The following is a 20,651-nucleotide window of genomic DNA, read 5'->3' as shown; positions in this document are numbered from 1 at the left end:
CACGTGTCACTAACACTCTCTCATTAATTGAATTGAAATGTAACAGTTTTTTTTCAACTACTCCCTCTCTAATCGCTACACAACTTCCCAACTAAAATTTTTCTCTATCTTCTCTTCTCATCTCATCTACAAAGTCGTCACAAACTCCAAAATCATCATGGCGACCACGGTCTTCTCCAAGCTCTCGAAGATCTTCTTCCTCTTCGCCATCTACTGCGCTCTCGACCCCTTCAAGCACAGCTCCATCTCCAAGTACCCTGACTTCCAGACTCACAAGATCGACATGCCGCCGTTATCGTCTCTCCCCAAGGAGAGAGACCACGAGAATCTGCTCCAGAACTCCGAGATCAGATTCGTAAACGAGGTTCAGGGTCCAGAGAGCATTGCTTTCGATCCGCTTGGTCGTGGTCCCTACACCGGCGTCGCCGACGGTCGTATCCTCTTCTGGGATGGCACTCGCTGGACTGATTTTGCTTACACGTCGAACAATCGGTGAGTCTGTTAGTTCAATTGGGATCGAGTTTTTGTGATAAAGGTATTTACTAGTAGGCCTGGGCATTTTGAGGATTGGTTTGGGTAAGGTAGAGTGTTAGAGGATCAATTTAGGAACCGGTAAATTTTCGGTTTAGATCGGTTTAGGTCATTTTATCTTCGGATCGGTTCATATAGTATCCAAAAAAAACTTCAGTTGCATTTTGTTCCGGTTTGGTTAGTTTGGATAATTCAAGTAAAATATCATGTATTTCGATGATGATTTATATATAGACTTTGAATTATTCGGATTATTTTAGATATTTTGATAAAAAGAAGTAGATATTTTTGATAAAAAGAAGTAGATACTTTTGGATAATTTCCGGTAGTTCGAATACTTTTTGGTGTTTTCAAATATTTATCAAACATATTCGCTCTGTAGCGGATCTTTTACAAAACCAGCTCGGGTTGGCTCTGGCTGGATACTTTTAAGATATTTTTTAAATCATATATATATATATATATATATATATTTGATTATGTTATATGTATATATAGCTAATATTTTTATGTATTCTGGTATCAGTTTGGTTCTCGGTTCTGGTTCTGGTTCATTTCAGTTATTTTGGATAGAGAAATATAAGAACCGTTCGAGAGATTTGAGGGTTTGGTCTGGTTCTGGGGTCTGATTATTTTGGTTCGGTTCTGGTTCTGGTTCATTTCAGTTATTTTGGATAGAGAAATATAAGAACCGTTTGAGAGATTTGAGGGTTTGGTCCGGTTCTGGGGTCTGATTATTTTGGTTCGGTTCTGGTTTTTTTTGCCCAGGCCTTAATTACTACTAACGTGTGTTTGAAATGCTGTGATGTTATGTATGTTTAGGTCAGAACTGTGTGATACAAAGTCTTCACTGTTGGCTTACTTGAAGAATGAACATATATGTGGACGGCCTTTGGGTCTTCGGTTCCACAAGAGAACTGGAGATTTGTACATTGCGGATGCGTATTTTGGGATAATGAAAGTCGGTCCTGAAGGAGGTTTGGCGACTTCACTTACAACCGAGGCAGATGGAGTGCCTTTGAGATTTACCAATGATCTTGACGTTGATGAGGAAGGGAATGTCTACTTTACAGACAGCAGCTCTGTTTTCCAACGAAGGTATGTAAAGGTTCTATGACTTTGAACTGTGATTCCTGTGTCTTATTGAATGAAACTTGACCTTCAGTGAAGCTTGTGAACTGTGTTAACCAACTGTGCCCCTTAGTGTTGTTGTGAGTGTAATGAATGAGACTGTCCTGATTATTGTTTGTTTAAAACCCATTTTTTTCAGGAACTTCATGCACTTGATTGTCTCCGGGGAAGACACCGGGAGAGTGTTGAAATACAATCCAGAAACAAAGGAGACTACTACTCTCTTGAGAAATCTCCAGTTCCCTAATGGCTTATCACTTGGCAGAGATGGTTCCTTTTTCATATTCTGTGAAGGATCAATTGGAAGGTGAGTCCAGTTTATTCCCTCAGCGTCTCCATATTAGCCAACAAGTATCATCTCATTCTCAGGCTTCCACATCATTGTGTGTTATACATACTTGGAAGAATTGTGATGAAGTATCATGTTGTATCCACCCTTGTCCAATGATCCGGCAAAAACATACACTAAGTCTCATGTTTTCTTCTTCTTTTTTTGTCATTCAGACTAAGGAAATACTGGTTGAAAGGGGAGAAATCAGGAACATCAGAAGTGGTAGCTCTGTTACATGGGTTCCCAGACAACATACGAACAAACAAAGACGGAGATTTCTGGGTGGCGGTCCACTGCCACCGCAACATATTCACGCACGTTATGGCGCATCACCCAAACGTGAGGAAGTTCTTTCTGAAGCTGCCAATAACAGTGAAGTTCCAGTACTTGCTTCAGGTAGGTGGTTGGCCCCATGCTGTAGCCGTGAAGTACAGTGAAGACGGGAAAGTGCTGAAAGTGTTGGAGGACAAGCAAGGGAAAGTGGTGAAGGCAGTTAGTGAAATAGAGGAGAAAGATGGGAAGCTTTGGATGGGAAGTGTATTGATGTCTTTCATTGCAGTATATGACTTGCCTTAGTTTTATAAATAAAAACTTGGATTGATTTTGCAGATTAATTATAGTTGCCACGGGATTGCAACATCTCTTTATCGAACTCTGTTTTTGATGCAAACAATAAATAATTATATTATATAGTCTTTTGATGTAAAGTTCTTGTTTCAGGTCAAACACGATCACATAACTTCACAATTCATAAGTTTGCTTCCTTATTTATGTCTGATAGGTTAGCTATAGCCTATTAGTGTACTTTGCAATAAATGCATGTTTCACAATTGTACAAGTCTATTTATAAACGAAGAAGACTTGACTTCATGATTAACACATTTTTGGAAAGCTTAATATAAACAAGTTTATGTGTGTTTAAACAAGTTTTTTCTTGCAGAAATTGTTCTTGTTTGTATCTGGAAACGTAGCCTTATTATTTAAGTGCATGCTCTGAGAAACAATGGGGTAATTGGTAGATACTATGTTTGCCCAAATCAATTAAGAAACTAACAACATTTATTTTGTTATATTACAACTTTTTGGTAACCCATATACATTTCTAAAATGGATATAGACAATAAACAAACAGTATGTGACCTCTGTATATATTTCCGACTCTCTTTATATAAATAAGGAAAATGGTAGAAGAAAACAAAAGGAACATCTACCTAATAAAAGAAGAAGAGTTCTGGGGTTTGACTAATGGTGAAAGTCTCCTTAGTTCCGCAGTTTCACTAAGGATTTATTAATGCTTATACACTAAGATGTCTAAGATTCAAACCCGAGAAAATTCAAATTATGTGGATTATAAAGAAAAAAAGTTACAAGAGATCTTCAATATGGTGCATGGTGTATCATCGGATATGGATCTCATATGGCGGTTTGGAATATCACAGTCAGATGTGTATTCACACAAGATGTTAGAATTATAGGTGGTAGAATCGTCTATGTAATATTTCTCATTGTTGTAATAATATAATTAACTAAAAGTTAAAAATAAAAAGAGTAAAGTGCATATGCTCTTCTATGTAAGTTGCCTAGAACAAATCTTACTTAAAAAAAAAAACTATTTGTGTGTGTTTCTAAAAATTAGCCACTTTCTAATTATGTTCCTTTATGACACTTTATGATTATAAAAAAAAACCTTAATGAACATGGAGGTTGAAATTTTCTTTTTAAAAAAACATAATAATGAAGGAAGAAAAAGTGCAGTGAAAAAAAGAAAGATTAAAGGTGTGTGGACAAGACCCGTCAGAGGCACAAAGAGCCAAAGACATCCAAAAACCCCAACTAACATGATTTGACGTTTCAGATTCTGTTTTTCTTTTGGATCCTCTTCATTAAACGTTCTCTTCTTCTCTTTCTTCACTCCCTTGTTCATTTTATGTATATCCTCTATTGTACGCAAGTTTTAACTATTTTCTTTCTTTCTTTAAATGTGTGTGCATGGACGAGAGACGATGGAAGAGGTACGCAAGTGTCTCCAATACTGTTGCAGAGACTTGAAAATGTGACCCCACATCTCTGATCTTAGTCGAGAAAATTATCAGTGGTGGTGAAAGAGAAAGAGAGATGATTTCACTAAACATGGCCACAAGCCACAGTTCGTCGTGTCCATTTTGGACAAAAAAATGAAGTTATAATTAATAGGTATACTTGAACAGCCAATTGATGTCGACTTGGAAACTATAGTCATTCGAAAGTGTCATTCTTTTAGTAAAGGTTGACTACTACTACTACATAATAAAATATTAAAATAATTGTCACAAAAATCAATCCTAAAATAAATAATTTTTAAAAACACATTTAAATAAACCATAAAAAAATCAACAATGCAAAAAAAAAACACTCGCTTCGACACCAATAAAAACTTACTTTAAAAGTTCTTTAAATATTATTTTAAATTTCAAAGATTTTTTTTAAATATGATTAAATAAAAATCTTATTACACCAAACAAGAAAAGAAAAGACCAACTATGTTCTCTTCATATTTAGGGCCTCATTGGTTCAACGCAACAGTTGTAGTTGCGGTTGAGGGAGTTTGCGGATGCAGGTGGTTACGGTTTTTAGCGATTTTAAGAGATTTGTAAAATTGGTACTACAATTAGAAATTGATGCATTTGCGGAATACTTATGACTGGTTAACTAACAAATGTAGCAGCGGTTAAATAATAAATTAACAATATTTATATTTTATATAATTATAAAAATATCAAAAATTATAATATTATAATAAACATAAAACTGTATTTAGAAAGTTATAGTTTTAAAATTTTAAAAATTATAGAAAATATTTTTTATATAATATTAACTAAAATATAATAGATATATTTGTATTTTTATAATTCCAGTTAAATTTTTTATTGAATATTTTTTATTTTTGTATTTATATTTTTTTTTAAAAAGAAAAAAAAATTATCCTCCCGCAACCGCAAACTCTAACTAGAATCAACTTTTGAATTTAAGAGGTTTAGAGCAGTTTGAATCGGTTTAGAACGGTTTGAGTGATTGTTGCAAAATGCCAACAACCATTACCAACCGCAAAAGTTGCGTTTGCGGGTTGTAGCGGATAAACCCGTCATGCGCTTGTGTTAGTTGTGGTAAAATTCAAAATTTGTAACTTATTTTATAATAACACAAACTAAGATTATACTTTTGTGTTATTTTGTAAGTTGTAACTTATTATAACTTATTCCATATTTAAATATGCAAAAAATTCGTTAGCTAGAGTAAATTATTCAGGCGCACAACCATTCAAAATAAAAGTTTCAAAGCTGCCAGTGAGTGACCTTCTAAAACATAAAAGTGTGACTAATTTTAGTCATGATATTCAACCGGATTGCGAGTTTTGCGGCTGACAGGAGAAGACACGAGCACTGATTTCTCATCGAGTTGTTCTTTAAAAAGAAATAAAAACTGTTAAAATCAAGCAATTTATATATTCATTGGGAGCCTTTGCTTTTTGTAAAGAATGTTTCTTTGGAATGAGTGATTTTCAGAATAATCTCAGCAGTCAGCACCATAAAAGTTACCATATCATATCCCAAGATGGAATTTATTTTCTTACCACTCTATGTTACATTCTACTGTACATAATACTGTACATGTGTCTTTATAATATACAGAAATAACTATGTAAAGTCCAACACTGCAAAAAATGTGTTGAATTAAATCACTTAAATTGTATCAGAAAACTAAGTGATTCTATTTTAAATTACTTATATACAAATGATACATATATATATGATTTAGCATCAATTATGATAAGTGATGTTATTATTTGTTTACTTAGCATCATTTCCATAAAGTGATATACTTTTTTATTAGTTTGCATCATTTAAACATAATTGATACTATTATATATATTTATATCAGTTACACAACCGACGCATTAGTTTTTTAGTTAACATCACTTACAAAATTGATACAAAATGTTACATCAATAAAAAAATTGATACTAATAAAAAGTATGTAATTATATTTTATTCTAACATCAACTTAATAAACTGACCTTTTTTCTCATAATTTGCATCATTTAAAACATTTGTTCTGATATAAAATGTATTAACTTAGTCTAGTTGTTTTTTTAAAGCCAAATATTACGATGTTGTTAAGATTTTGTTGTTCTAGTTCCATTTTTGTCGCACTAATTTAATTGAATTTTGTTATGAGCAGTTTTTATCCAAAAGCATATTCTTTTCTAAAGATCTAAATCCCCACTTCGTCGATCTCCTTTTTTTTTCTATTCAAACTCCCACTTCGTCTCTTCTACTAGACTTCTTTTAGGAGTTTACTTGTTATTAAAAACCGATAAATCAACAAACCATCCAACTTTCTTTCTTATGTGAGTATCGTCCCATTAGCACACCATTGGTGGCATGAACCATTTTTATTTCTTATATGATGACGACGATTCTGTTTCCAACGAATTCGATAGTAATCTTTTAAAAGGTATTATTTTTCTTATTCTTATTCTTTTTCTTTGTATTCATTCTCTTCTGGCCTTTTATGTTTCCAGAGAAATGGACTTCAACAGAAGCATAAGGCCTTTGGAGGAGGAAATGACTTCTGGTCAGGTGTTGATGTATTCTCCAGGAAAAATGGCTAATCAAGAACGTCCATAAATATATGAGTCAAAGAGAAGATGGAATTATACAAGATGAAAAGAAAGAAGAATCTCGAGTGAAGAGTTTTCATGGCTTGTTTTACAATTTTTTTCTTTCAGTTCATTTTTCTCTCGAGACTTCTCTGTATATATTTTAATGTTTTTCTGTCCTTTATATTTGTATTTTCAATAAAAAATTATGAGTACAAAATTATTTTCTAAAAATCATACTTTATTGATTTTAGTAAATTACAAAAAAAAAATTGGCGTTAGTAATTTAAAAGTGACAATAATATTTCAAATTAAATTTCATAATTATTAAATTACTTTTAAATTGAAATCATTTTATTTATTAATAAATAAATAATTGAAATCATTTATTTTAACTGATACTAACATTAACATCATTTTAAATTAATTGATGTATATATTAATATCATTTTTTTGCAATTGATACATATTAACATCATTTACAATAACTAATGCAAATAATATAATTTTTTATATCAATTGTTAATAAAATGATGTAAATTATTTGCATCATCACTTTCAGAGTCATTTAATTAAATGATGCAAAATTTTTTGACATCATTTATAAGTAATGCAAATATACTAAATAAATGATGTTAAACAAGTGTTTTTTTTGTAGTGCAACTACACTTTTATTTACTTATGATTCTTGATTTTTTTTTTGTTTGTTCAAAAACTTATGATTCTTGATAAAACTCCGTTTCTTCAAAATTTATAACATTAATTAAAATTGATATAAAATCACTCGTATTCCTGTTAGCTTGTGTGTTAATTAGTAGTATATATATATATATCTACAACTGCTATAAAGTATAAACTTCGCATTATATAAGTTGGTGACCACACAAAAAGTTACACCTTTTCAGAACGAGGAAGGAGGAAATGATATACAATCTTCTTAAAGGAGATTCTTCTTAAATAATTAGGTTCAAATGTGAAAACCATATATGGGCTTCACTTATTAGGATAATATAAGCTAGAAACGAAGTTATAGATGGAACCCACACATGAAAAAGAAAGGGACATACATGTATATGTATGTATATATATATATAAGTAAGGTAATGTATGGATCTTCTTCTTCCTTGCCTTCTCTTCCATATCATCAGCGTACACATATATAATAGCCATTTATCAATATATGTAAAGGCTTTAGTAATAGCCATTAGACTTTTGGCCTGCAACTGACTGGTCTATTTGCTTGCCTTTTTTGTTGTTGCCGTCCAGCTTTAATCCAAAGTGAATGTGAGGAAAATGTGCCCACTACACACAAAAAATGACAAATTTAAATTTTGTTTAAAAGTATACTGTAATAAACATTCCACCACTTGTGCATAGTAGAATCCACTAGCTTATGGTATATACAGTAATATTTCAAAGGTTCATCCTAGCTCACAACAGTAAAAAAAGATCAAACCCTAGAACGTTCTCACCACTAATTAGTTTATGCCATACTTAATCAGAAATATATATATGATTTTATCCAATCATGTGTTTGCATATCTGTTTCTAAGATTGGTTATCCAAATTAACTATAAGTTTTTTTAAGTAGCGTTAAGAATTACATTTTACTAAGCCTCTTACTAGAAAAGAGTCAAAAGACTATATTATATATAGATTTATAGTTACGGTTTGTGTCTTTTCCTACTTCCAAATGTTATTTTATTTGTATCTTCTTCATAACTTCTGACATCGTCGGTGCTATAAATTCTAAAGAATTTTGTTTTTAGCTACATCTCGTAGACTACGTTGTTCATATATACGTGGAAAATGATAAAAAAGGAGAAGCTAGCTTACATTTTTCGCAGCTGTGCTAAACGCCTCACGGTGACTAATCTCTGGATTACCAGCCTTGATCCTTTGTATTTCCTCTCTGATTAGGAATAAATAGTTATTAAACTTCTCGTGAAGGAGTTGAGAAAATATAACTTAAAGAAAAACTTAAAATTACTGTTAACATTTACTTGATGAATCTGTTGTAGGCCGAAGGAACGCGTTGTCTTTTCTCAGGCGCTGCCATGAAAATAAAACTATGAACTCACTGCATATGTATGCAAACTTCAAAATAGTTGTGTATCAAATGTGAAAGGTATAAGAGCGACTTACGGCGAATAGGAGGCATTCTAGGAGCCTCTCGTTCTACATTTTCTGACAATGTGGTCGAGAAATGATTGAAGCTCCTAGAAGATGATCCGTGTTCTTTTCTTGTTACCGAAGAGGTTATGTGTTGCTTATGCTGCTTCATGATTGCAAGACTATATGAGCCATAATTCTACAAAAATGTTGAAGTTGTAGTGTATTATGATACCTGAAGATCTTGATGAATGGGAGGAGCTGGTGAGCTTTGATGAAGTGAAACTCCAATGTTGAGAGAGAGCAAATTGGTACAATGGCCACATCTCACCGTCACAAGTGTGAACAAGCTCGCGTATGGTACACTGACCTGATCACACATATTAATTGCAAAATCTCTTAAATCATTTACCTATTTACCACTATTTTATAATTCGATTGGTTGGTTAGAACAATATATACTGTAATATATAGGGTATAACTTAATTACACCTTGCATGCAATAATCAACGAGTGATTTTGGGATAGTACGTATGTTAACTATTCCATTCTATAGAGCAGTACGTTTTTGGTTAATTATAGAACAGGGTCTTGATTTGACAAATGCATATCCAACTAATATATACCAATGTAAAAGAAATAATATGTTTTCTTTTATTGACTTGCGAATAGATTAGTCAGAGAAAATTCTTAAGATCAACTAAAGCTGATCAATATTTAGGGTTTATTTGATAATTTATTTGATCTGTAATTTCATTTGATCATAAATAACAAACTTATGCCTGGTATAATGTCTTTAAATAATAAAAATGTACATATATTAGTACCCTTTTAATCTGAAACATTTGTGTGTGTTTATATAGAAGAAAATCAGACAGTATATTTTATGTTTTATATTTTTCATATATGCAAGATAGTCCATAGTTTTCTTGCATGTTTTTCATATATGCAGAGATGCATCTGCTTTCATTATATTAATAATTGAAAAAAAAAAAAACTGTGTAGAAGAGTCGCTTAAGAATATGTATATATATAAATATATGAGGGATGTATTTTTGTGTTTGGTGGGTTCTGATTACTTATATGTCTGACACACAATCCTCAAGGCAATATGATAAAAGATAGTAAAGAGATGAAGAATGGTTGATGAAGGCTTGTAAGGAGAAGACAGTCATGTTAGAAAACGACCTGACCTTAACCACAGCCTATAAAGTCATTAACACGTTATGTGAGGGTACCATCTTATATTATAATCTCATTTATTTTGTGTATGCATCCAATCCGAATTGGTCAAGATCGGCCATGATTTAACAGTCTGTAGCTTTTGTATAGATCAAGAAATTGTTGCTCGAACTGGGTAGAACAAATCTTTTGTACTTCCCACTACAATACCACCCTTATTTTGTGCAAGACGACCTTCAACTTTTTAATTAAATGTACCCGTTTTGTCCCTAACCAGAGTGATGCTACATCTCCACTATTTATTTATATGTAGTATATATAACGTTTACAAACAATAAACTTAGAAGGGTTCGTGATTGCTCCTTTTAAAAATCTTCTACAACTCACACACTTTAGGACATGATTTATATACAAGTTATGGCACTTGGGATACCACTACTACACTAGTATAAACTACGTTCTGACTACGTGTTCTAGTCAGGTTTTCGTGATAGCTCATGGATCATAAACCAATGATTTATATGTAACATATATATGGATAGATGTACACACACACGAAAATCAAACATTCATGTATGGATATTATTAAATAGACATAAAACCATTAAAAAGTAAACAATGTCAAGCCAGCAGCCTACGAAGCTGGAAAAATAGTGACATTTAAATAAAAGTTGAAAACATATTTATATATATAATAAAATTAGCCTCACCTCACTGTAGGAAAAGGAAAATTTGAGAACAAAAAAATGTTTTAACAATATCAGTTGGTGATGTGATGTAAACATTTTTAAATGGACCACGCTTTGTAGATCAAAGATCTATGATTGATATGATATATGTATGCATGTGTCTCATACTACAGTTATATATACAAAATAATATGAAGTCAGACTATAAAGCTGGAAAACTTAGTGAAAGTTTTTGAGCCTGTATCACATGAATACAGGCAGCAACTCTCTATCTACCAATTCCTTTTACAGGAAGTATTAATGACCGATTGGAACTTAGGGAATTATGAGTAGTATTTAAGAAAATGAAGAATTTACTAAAATACCAAAGAAATATATAACTCTAAAGCGACAAAAAAACTTCAGAAAATTGTGAGATCAGGGAAAGAAGATGCTTTTGTTGCAGACTATAAATCTACACATAGAGCCCTAAATCTCTCCAGGAGCTCTTTCCTTTGAGTTTACTTTGTTAGAGAACTACAAACTATGGTTCATTTACCGAACTTCTTTTACTTTTTTGGGTGTATATCTCATCACCCATTAGAGAGAGCCATCTCGAGAAAAAAAAAGTAAAATAAAAATTTAGGGTTTCTTTTCTTTTCTCAAATTAAGAAACTTCCCCTATATATCATCATCAACAATCAAAGGAAAAGGTACGTTGATTCATGAAACAGATGCAAAACTCATCATAAAATATTTATCACCAATTATGTAATTGATAGAAAGATAACTGTATTAATTATAGAAAAATGAGATCTATCCCTGTGTTAATCTGGAACACTCTTTCTTTTGAGAAAGATTTACAGTTTATAATACTAAGGAAGCAGGGTACTAGAGAGAGATTACCGCTAAAATCGTGGTGCAGAAGTTGCAGTGGACATAGCAAACACGCTCAGATGATATATCAATAGACATTTGTAATTTGTGGCTTCTGTTCAATGATATATATCTTCTTGTTTGGGATATATATGAAACTTTTAGTTATGCGAGTGAGATCAAAGAAGGAACTATTTGATCTTGAAGGAATAAACTAAAGAAAAGGCAAGCAAAGGAGAGATGAAGAAGGATAGAGAGAGGAGAAAGAAGGGTGGAGGAAGTGTACAAAAAATCTGAAAAGACTAATGGGGTTTATTTGGAGTGGAAGAGAGACAAGTGGGGACTACACTACAATGTTCTTCTTTTTTACTTACAGATATTTTTTCCAGATAACTAAGAGAGTTAAATACTTAATGGTAAAGTGAATATTTACCCGTGTATTTTTTCATATTTACATCTTTGATTCATTTTGTCTTGTAAAGATAAAATGATTTGATACATCAAATAATTTTAAAGGGTACATTCGATATATTAACCCAACCAACCAATCATCTACTTAACGTACGTATTTCCAATTTTATGTTGAAACTGTGTTGCGTATTTGCAACACTGATCGAATAATACATTAAAAGCTAAAGCCCTCCCTTTTATAAAAGTATTCATTCATATAGTAGACGGATTTTATTCCATACATTTTAATATCGGCGTAGTATTTGATAGTTGTAGTTATAAAAGATATGCAAGGGAAAGCAATGTACATTTTCATTGATAGACGATTGATGTATCTGGCCATTCACCAAATGAAAATGTTCGTAAGTTTATGACATCATGAGAGTCAGTTTATGAAATATATATATACATGCAAGTCAACGAGATGCATATATTCTAATTGATCAACTTTTTGACGATTTTTGTGTCATTTCACCAAATGAAGGCGCTCTTGAAGTATATGAAATCATAAAACTGGTTATAGGAGGATTCTTTTTGATTACTTATTTGCTACGCGATCCATTATGTAAAATCTCTTCCACTATTAATTTAGGAAAATAATACTACAACCTTATCAATTATGGATATATGTATATAATATGGAAATTAGTTACAAAATAAATTATCATTGTATCTAAATTTTATTTAGAGCATCTCCAAAAAGACTCTATATTTTAGAGTTTGCAAAACTCTAAATTTAAAGTTTCAAAGTGTTTTTTCCAAAATCAAAACTTCAAACTTAACATCAAAATTATTTGTATTTTACACTATGCTTCTTATATTTTTTATAATTAATATAAATCCACTCAACTTTTATAAATATCTAGCACCTATATAAAAATATTAACGTAATATTAATTAATAAAATCTTACACTAAATATATAAAATTATGAGTAGAAATACATCATTATATATTAAATTACGAGCAAAATACCACATTATTCCATAAAATTATTTCCGTGATACTCCAATTTTGGTTACACAAAATTTGTTTGAGGAGATTGGCCCTCGAATGCAAAGGCAGAAGGGAGCTTGACTGCAAGACCCACCTTGATTCATTGATATTTGTTTTGCATCGAGATTCAGTTGAAATGAGGATGGTTTTTTCTTGTTCCTGAATGGGCTTCTTCCTTTTTTTATTTCGTTTTTTTAGGTTTATGCTCTACTCCGAGTAAAAGGAAAAATTTGTCATATTTTAGATATTTTGGAGGTTCCGGAAATAATTTATCAGACTATTAGTGTTATTGTGATATTTAAATTTTTATTTAATTTTATAGATCTTATTTAAAAATTTTATTTAATTTTATGTGTAAAATTTGAACTTATAAAAATAAATTTAAAACATTTATGATATATGGAAATTTTAAAGATTAAAAAGATATATGAGAAAATACTTAAAAATTATAAATGTGATGTGTAATTAATTATAATGATCAAAATGTAAATAAAAATATGAAACTTCAAATTTAGAATTTTGAGAAGTGAAACTTTATATTAAAGCTTCAATTCTCAAAACTCTAAATTTGAAGTTTTGAAGTTTTTTTTGAGCAAAAATACTCTATATTTGAAGTTATAAAGTTTTTTTTTTTTGAGATACTATTAAAACACGTTTGTCAAATAAAACTTCGATCTAAACTTTATCATGTAACATAATATTGAAAAGGTTATATAATTCCAGTTCCCTATAAATGGTAAAATAAAACCAATTTATTATTCTAACAAATTTGCGAGACGGGACACAAAATCTCGTGAGAATTTGTGAACTCGTATTCTCACGAATTAGACATGCATTGGTTAAGATGCCGCCACTTTCTACAACTATCGGCACGACTATCTATTTGCTTGACTTGATAAGAGTTTTGGAGAAAAAAACATGTCACTGAAAAATACATGACTATACAAGTATACATGCATTGTTATGATATATTATAGCAAATTTCATGTTCAGTTATTTCTTGGTTAGACAAATAATTCTAACGAATTTGATGGTTATTGAAACTAATTTCCTTTTTTAATATAGGCAATATTCTGTGATGTAATTTTAATTTTATCCATTTTTTTGGAAACAAGAGTTTGCATCTTTAGCCGGATTGAAACTCGGAGAGTGACAGAAAGAAGAAAAAACACAAAACACAAAATATTATATTTCATGTCTTGCTCACTGATGAGAACAAATTGTCAAAAACAAAAATGATACATTATATACTGTATATGTTAAATAGTTTTCAGGCCTGGCTCACAGAAAATCAGGGCCTTGTGCTAGCCTAGGTACTTTAAAAACTTTTTGGTAGATCCATAATAGAATAATTGGGCCTTGACGATTTTGTTAAAAATATAACATGACATCAAATACATTCCATGATGGCAATAAATGTTATCAAAGGATTAGAATAGAGCAACTCCAAAGGAAACTAATCCACAATGAGAAATTCTCAGTAACATAGACTTCCCCATATGTAGCGCAAACATTGAACAAAGTACAAGTAAAAATGAGAGAAGAAAATACTTACAGGCCCATCTTGTTTTGTGTTAATGGCCTTGAAAAAGGCCTTAAGATCCGGTAAGAGGGGATTGTTTCTCATTTACGTGGACTATTTAAGACAATTCAATGAGAGAGATAGCGCGGTGCAGCTATTCTACCTAACTGATGAAAGGTAATTCATCTCTTTGTTGGGCACAATGGTAAACAGTAAAATATTAAATATACATTAGTGATAATTATTGGGTGAAAACGTATACGAAAGTCAAAAAGAAATCTGAACGCGTTTTTATATTTGTTGGGCACAAATGCTAAGTGTACCTTTTGCCACTTTAATTGTACGGTTAAGATCACATCAGCAGAGACTTTTAGCAAGTAGTAGAAAACTTCTATTGACTCGAAACGCATTAATGTCGTTATCACTAGACTTTTGTTTGTTTCTTCTTTAGTGGTTCGTTTAATCTGGAACGTCCTTAACATTTTTTAAAGGATTTAAATATTGGATTAGTATTCAATTGATAAAATATTAATTGCGGAAAGCCTGAAGGCGATGGTGCACGGTGCATTTCAAGAGCTTTTTGATACGCAAGTGGAGCACTCATGATAAGTGAAACTGTCTATTAAAGTGTTAACCTGACTTTTATAACGTGACACACACCATTGGATTCCAATGACTGCCTTAAATATTATATTTATTCTTTTGACATCCTTAAAAATATTTATTTTAATTTTAATTCTGTAAAATATTTAATTTAAATTTTTAGTTGAATTTCGGGTGTGGTTTTAGTTTTACTAGTGCTTTGTGTGTACCTGAATGTTGATGGAAACTGATTGTAGTCTGTCTTTTCAGACCGAAGTGGTGGATTTATTTCAAGCTTTTCTAACATAGGCCGTTGATCAGGTTTAGTTTTCTGAGTGTTTTTGGTGTAATAGTTTTCTGAGTGTTGGGCCAAAGTTGCATCTTTCTTGAGGAGAGCCTCTTAAAGATCTTAATATAATTCATTCCGCTAAACAAATTTTATTATATGCCACTTAAAGTGGCACTACAGGACAAATTGAGTTAAGTATGGCAGGGATTGTTGGATGTAAACTGCAGGTCGTCACCAGAGAAACAAACAGAGGAGCTACTTTCATTGCACAAAGTGTAACGGGTCAGGGTCTGGTTAGATCGTATGTTCAATGTGGCCACCCCCCTTGGCTCTTTGAGTTCTTTGTCAATGAAAGCCGTTTCCTCTAATGGAGGTTCTCGAAGTGAAAGCTAGTGTGGAGGAGGGATTAAGGAGAGAATGTTTGTTCCAAATTCTTCCTTTCCTATTTTTTGGTATCATAGTTGGTTGATTGTTATTTTGGACCAGAGGTGCGCTTCCTCGTTTGTTTTTGCTCTCTATGGATTGTAAAGCTCAGAACTTAAATGATCAATGGAATTTCAGGGAAAAAAAAAAAAAGTGGCACTACTGGTGGAAGTTTGGAGAAAATTATTTTGGGTATGAGAAACATTTAAACATGGCATAACATAAACGGGAAATACATGTACTTTTTACTTCATCATACCCTATTTTTGTGGAAATTGTACATGACAAAAGTGGTATTATCTCTGGACCCATATATTCGTTGAGGCTGGCTCATGTGACTCTGAGAGAGCCCATTCTCCCTTATTCATAGTTCATTTACCTCATAAGAAACGTATACGTTAATTCTAGCTACACTCTAGCCGTAAGATAAGAAGGAAACAACCATTAGTTTCTGCGACTGGTCAACAGTGTTTGATATATCAGCATCACATAAGATGTGACAACATTGACCATCACCATCGTGAGATTTGATTGGCATGATTCGAGCAATGCTTAGTTCCCGGTACAGAAAAACCATTAATTTCTTATTATTTTTATTGATCATATTTATTTTGTGATAAATATGTTTTAAACCAGTTTCAGTAAAATAATTTTTTTACCATGATGTTGAGACCTTTTTCCAAAGTTTATTTATTTTGTTAGCAATATGAATATGCAATATGTACAATAACAACACTAACACAAAAAAGTAGACTCTGTTTTTTTTTTTTTTTGAATTTATGTATAAACTATGAAATATAATAAGTACAGTAATTACAATTTTTTTCCAGTTGAAAGCATTTTTTCAACGAATGGATAACGGATCTTCGTACAAAATATTAAAAAAAATATTGAAGTTTATTAATGGAGACAAATACCTAATGCTGGTTAACTTACCCTCCACTTTAACTTGCCCGCCATTTTGTTCGAGATGTTTGAAAAAGCAGTTGAAAATAATAAAAAGGGCAATAGACAAAGGAGCACGAGCCCGTGAGTTTACGAGAACATGCCTCCTTTAAACATTTTCGTAGGGTTTAATAATGACATATCGCAATAACACTCATCGATCAATTTCTCCTAGACAAAAATATCTCTTTGTTTTATTAGAACTTTCGAAGACATAACGCATATAACATTATTATTATTTTTTGTTTGTTTGATTCTATATAAGAAGGATTCTACCTTTTTCTCTACGGATATTCGTATCTGTCATCTAAGTGCAACATGTGTATAACACTTTTCTAATTACTTGACTGCACACTTTTTATTTTTCAACTTAAATAAATTATGAACTAATCTATGATCATTGTCCCTAATTTTATTATTTGTTAAATATCATAGTTTTTAATGAAGAACTTGATCCCCCGAGTGACATAACAATAACTATGTGTTATTGAAAATAAAACATGAATGCTTAACTTCGTTGTTTCGGAAAATTGAATGACGGAAATACATATTGAACCAAAAAAGAATGACGGATATATACTAGTTTATGATAAAAACAGAGATTTTTTTGGGTATTATTTTGGATTCAATATATATATATATATAGAGTACACTTATTTAACATCGAGATGTATCAAGATATGACGTGACACATTTTAATTTTATTGAAAATAAAACCGATAAACAGAGAAAAATACATGGTAGAGTTAGGCTAAAATGAATCTTTGTTCAATAGAACTTTATTTAATATTCACCATTAGTCCCATCCCAGCCACCCCTAAATCCTATAATAAATAGTTAATTACTACTGTTAATTCTCTTATTACTACTATCTAAAACATCACTGGCATCACTTGGATCACATGAAACACAACTCGTATGTGCATGTATTTCACCAACTTCATGTTTTTCATGGACTAAATCATCATCGTCAATTTTTATGGCGACATGGTGGCAAGAGTCCACTGAAGTCTCTCCACGCGACTGGTCAACAGTGTTTGATACATCAGCATCACATAAGATTGTGACAACATGATCGTCACTATCGTGAGACTTGATTGGAACTGCAGCACGACCAATGCTTACAGAATCCGACTTCTTCAATGATGCCGTCGGCTTCATTTTGTTCTTAAACCTTGCAGCTGATGCGAGCTCATGTACTGATTCTGATATCTTTTCGGTTAAATTAACAATATCGATGAGAAGAGAGACCGTGGTAGTCAATGAGATCAATTGTAGTGGCTCAACATCGTTCAAGATGCCTGATTTGAGTAAAGTAGAAAGATCTTTGCAGGCAGATTGTGAGTTTAGGACATGGATATCAGAAGAAGATGATTTTGTCATTTTCTTTAGTGAGATGGACATTTCTTTCAATGATTTGCCTGCCTCCGAGCTCATTCTTCTTAATGGTTCTTCTAGCTTCTTCTTTATGTCCATTGGGATCTAACAAAAAATAAGTAAAGGGAAAAGAACATATTATTATGCTTATGCATAACATCCATATTAAAAGCATCTACTATATTGAAACATAGACTAAGAATTACCATTATATATGTTTTATTTATATTAAATATTTGTATGAGGGTTAAAAAAATTGGTCTGGACAATGTTTAAATTCCCGAATAGGTCGGTTATAAGCGCAACTATTTAAAAAATAAATTATTTTAATATGCTAAATACCTGAAAATCAGAGTTGAGATATGAGTTCAAGGCATCAATCCGGTAAGCGCACTGCCTGAGTAATGCAGCCACGGCAAGATATTGTTGCCATGGATGTCTAAATCTAAACTGGCCGTGACGCGGTTCCCATCTTGCGAAATTAGCCTAAGCACAATTTAACAATCATCATCAGATACAAAATCCATTACAAGTTATTGCAAAAGGGTACAAGTATAAAAAAGAGTACACTACCCACCAAAGCTTCCTCATTGCTTTTTGAGTTGAGAACACTTTTATATCTTTCAAGATTCTTTCTCCTCTTCTCCACCTCTTTGATATCGCCATCATCTGTCGCTTCAAAATATTCCTCTCTAAATTCTGCCAATTTAAAACTTTTTAATTCATCATGTATGTTGTTAAAAATACCACAATCTTTTTTTTTTTCAAATGTAATACACACAGTTGAAAAATATCCTGAAGTTTAGGAACTTAATAAATCAGTTGTAGGAACATATTTTTTGAGGATATCTATGTATCTCTATAATAAATGAATTGTAATTAGGGAAGAAAGAAAATAACCTTGAAGGAAGTGGGAGAGTGTGTCAAGATTGGAGGCAATAAGAGAATGAAGGTCTTGTCCAGCCCAGACAGGACAGACAAAGATAGAGATTAGGACGCAACTGACTCCTCCCATTATCACTGTCGATAGTCTCTTATGGGCCAAGTCCAATATCTCATCCTCTCTAAACCCCGACACTGATATCAGTGAGAACGTCAATATGAATATCAGTATGCCATAATCGTATCTGGCCTTCACCCGCGGGAAGAACCTCACGAACGTCGACAACGCAGCTGCACATATATATATTACCATGCATTAGTCCTCGCTCTTTGTTCTAGATCTTTAAATATGTCATATATGCAAATGAGTCTTATCATGTAGATTGACTAGTGTACGTATTAGGGACCGTCCAAAGCTAGAATAGCCCAAAGCAACAAGTTCTAGTTACATCGTTGTGGAGGACACTAAATTAATACCGTCTATATTTATTTTAATATGTATTTTGATATATTTTAAAACATTATTAAGAAAATAATGTATTATTTTGCAGATATCATCCTAGCTGATAATTAGTATACCAACATTTACAATGTATTATTTACCGATTTTCAACAATTTTAGACCAATAGTACTTTTATAAGTACAATTAATTTTAGTTTGTAATTTAAAAAAGCTAAAAACATGACACATATTTTAGAAAATAATTTATTTAAAAAACATTTTCTTTGTGAAAAACATAGAGGATATATGTTATGGTGAGATTATGGACCACAAGGCCCAAAATTTCTTGGACCGGACAAACTTGCTAGGTGATGAGCTCCAATTCCTAGTCCTCCGGCTACTAATGTTGCCACTGCCCTGTTTATTCCTTTCCCAAGTGTGGCACCTATGTACACACCAAACCAAAGTTAAAGATACAATAATAGCAACAATACGAATACAACTAGACCATTTGCATTCATTTCTACTTGGTCCCTAAATATTAGACATATCCAAACGTTAGAAAGAGGTTGATTCTGATCACACGTGGGACTAACCTACTGAGAATTCAAAGACGACAACAACGGTCATGACAGCCCACATTGCATTGACACCAAAGTTATCATAGAGAGGTTGGTAATAGTAGAAGGAAGAGACCAAAGCAAGAGCAAGTCCCACTTTGAAAGCATGAACTACTCTTCTTGGGTCTTCTTTTCCTACTCTCCTCCCTTCTCTCACTATTTCTCTCACTTTCTCCATCACCTCTCAAGTGTTTTGATTCGCTTAACTAGTTCAGAAGCAGAGGAAGAAGTTGAAGATGACATGTTGTTTTGTCTCGATGGGTCGATGTTATTTATAAAGAGCAACAGAGACACCTATCAAGGATTGGGGCTCGTAAAATGTTTTTTTATATATTTAAAAATAAATATTTGGTGCGTTGTACTTCGAACTTTAAAGGTTAAACAAATTGAAAATGAAAATCATATTTTAATTAGAGACGAGCGTATTATTATATTAATTAGAGGCAGAGACTACTTACGTAACCAAATTCTACTTTGTTGCTGAGTTGATCCGAAAATTAAAAGTAGAGCCATTAGTAGCTAGCAATGCTTTACTTCTCATTGTTAATTTGTTTCCAGAATTGCCAATAAAATGTCACGCCCAAAGAAGTTCTTTATATAAAAAATTATTAGTGCTTTCCAACATATGATATACATTTAGAATCATATATATTG

At 32.1% G+C, this 20,651-nt stretch overlaps 3 protein-coding genes across 4 annotated transcripts; 1 reads left to right on the top strand and 2 right to left on the bottom strand.

Moving 5' to 3' along the window:
- The first annotated feature begins 50 nt into the window (after positions 1-50).
- On the top strand, positions 51-2,719 carry LOC103871589 (protein STRICTOSIDINE SYNTHASE-LIKE 3). Its single transcript, XM_009149855.3, has 4 exons — positions 51-492; positions 1,354-1,629; positions 1,802-1,969; positions 2,167-2,719. The coding sequence occupies exons 1-4, from the start codon at positions 158-160 to the stop codon at positions 2,567-2,569; spliced, it is 1,182 nt and encodes a 393-aa protein (XP_009148103.1). The 5' UTR covers positions 51-157; the 3' UTR covers positions 2,570-2,719.
- Positions 2,720-7,472: 4,753 nt separating this feature from the next.
- On the bottom strand, positions 7,473-11,798 carry LOC103871588 (putative axial regulator YABBY 2). Of its 2 annotated transcripts, none has more exons than XM_009149853.3 (6): positions 11,501-11,798; positions 8,980-9,114; positions 8,778-8,910; positions 8,636-8,684; positions 8,469-8,544; positions 7,473-7,934 (listed from the first exon to the last, which is right to left on the bottom strand). In XM_009149853.3, exons 1-6 carry the CDS (start codon positions 11,567-11,569, stop codon positions 7,824-7,826), a joined length of 573 nt encoding a protein of 190 aa, XP_009148101.1. In that variant the 5' UTR covers positions 11,570-11,798; the 3' UTR covers positions 7,473-7,823. The 2 variants fall into 2 exon arrangements, with proteins under 2 accessions (XP_009148101.1, XP_009148102.1); XM_009149854.3 differs by having other exon boundaries at positions 8,778-8,907; positions 11,501-11,788.
- A 4,517-nt stretch (positions 11,799-16,315) lies between these two features.
- Positions 16,316-20,643, bottom strand: LOC103871587 (aluminum-activated malate transporter 2). Its single transcript, XM_033272679.1, is given in 6 exon segments — positions 16,316-18,158; positions 18,396-18,539; positions 18,631-18,752; positions 18,954-19,276; positions 19,735-19,822; positions 19,974-20,643. Coding segments are annotated over 6 exon segments (1,524 nt in total). The 5' UTR covers positions 20,176-20,643; the 3' UTR covers positions 16,316-17,513.
- Between the last annotated feature and the right edge of the window lie 8 nt (positions 20,644-20,651).

The sequence above is a fragment of the Brassica rapa genome, chromosome A06 (assembly GCF_000309985.2).
Source record: "Brassica rapa cultivar Chiifu-401-42 chromosome A06, CAAS_Brap_v3.01, whole genome shotgun sequence".
NCBI classification, from domain to species: Eukaryota; Viridiplantae; Streptophyta; class Magnoliopsida; order Brassicales; family Brassicaceae; genus Brassica; species Brassica rapa.
This window is presented reverse-complemented; position numbering and strand designations above follow the sequence as displayed.

Bases quoted from the DNA above. Each gene is read 5' to 3' on its own strand.
- LOC103871588 (XM_009149853.3), bottom strand. From the start codon at position 11,569: ATGTCTATTGATATATCATCTGAGCGTGTTTGCTATGTCCACTGCAAC. The intron at 8,911-8,979 runs GTATCATAATAC...GCAATCATGAAG, and splicing joins CCATTCATCAAGATCTTCAG to CAGCATAAGCAACACATAAC. The intron at 8,685-8,777 runs GTAAGTCGCTCT...TTTTCATGGCAG, and splicing joins TAGAATGCCTCCTATTCGCC to CGCCTGAGAAAAGACAACGC.
- LOC103871589 (XM_009149855.3), top strand. From the start codon at position 158: ATGGCGACCACGGTCTTCTCCAAGCTCTCGAAGATCTTCTTCCTCTTC. The intron at 493-1,353 runs GTGAGTCTGTTA...ATGTATGTTTAG, and splicing joins GCTTACACGTCGAACAATCG to GTCAGAACTGTGTGATACAA. The intron at 1,630-1,801 runs GTATGTAAAGGT...CATTTTTTTCAG, and splicing joins AGCTCTGTTTTCCAACGAAG to GAACTTCATGCACTTGATTG.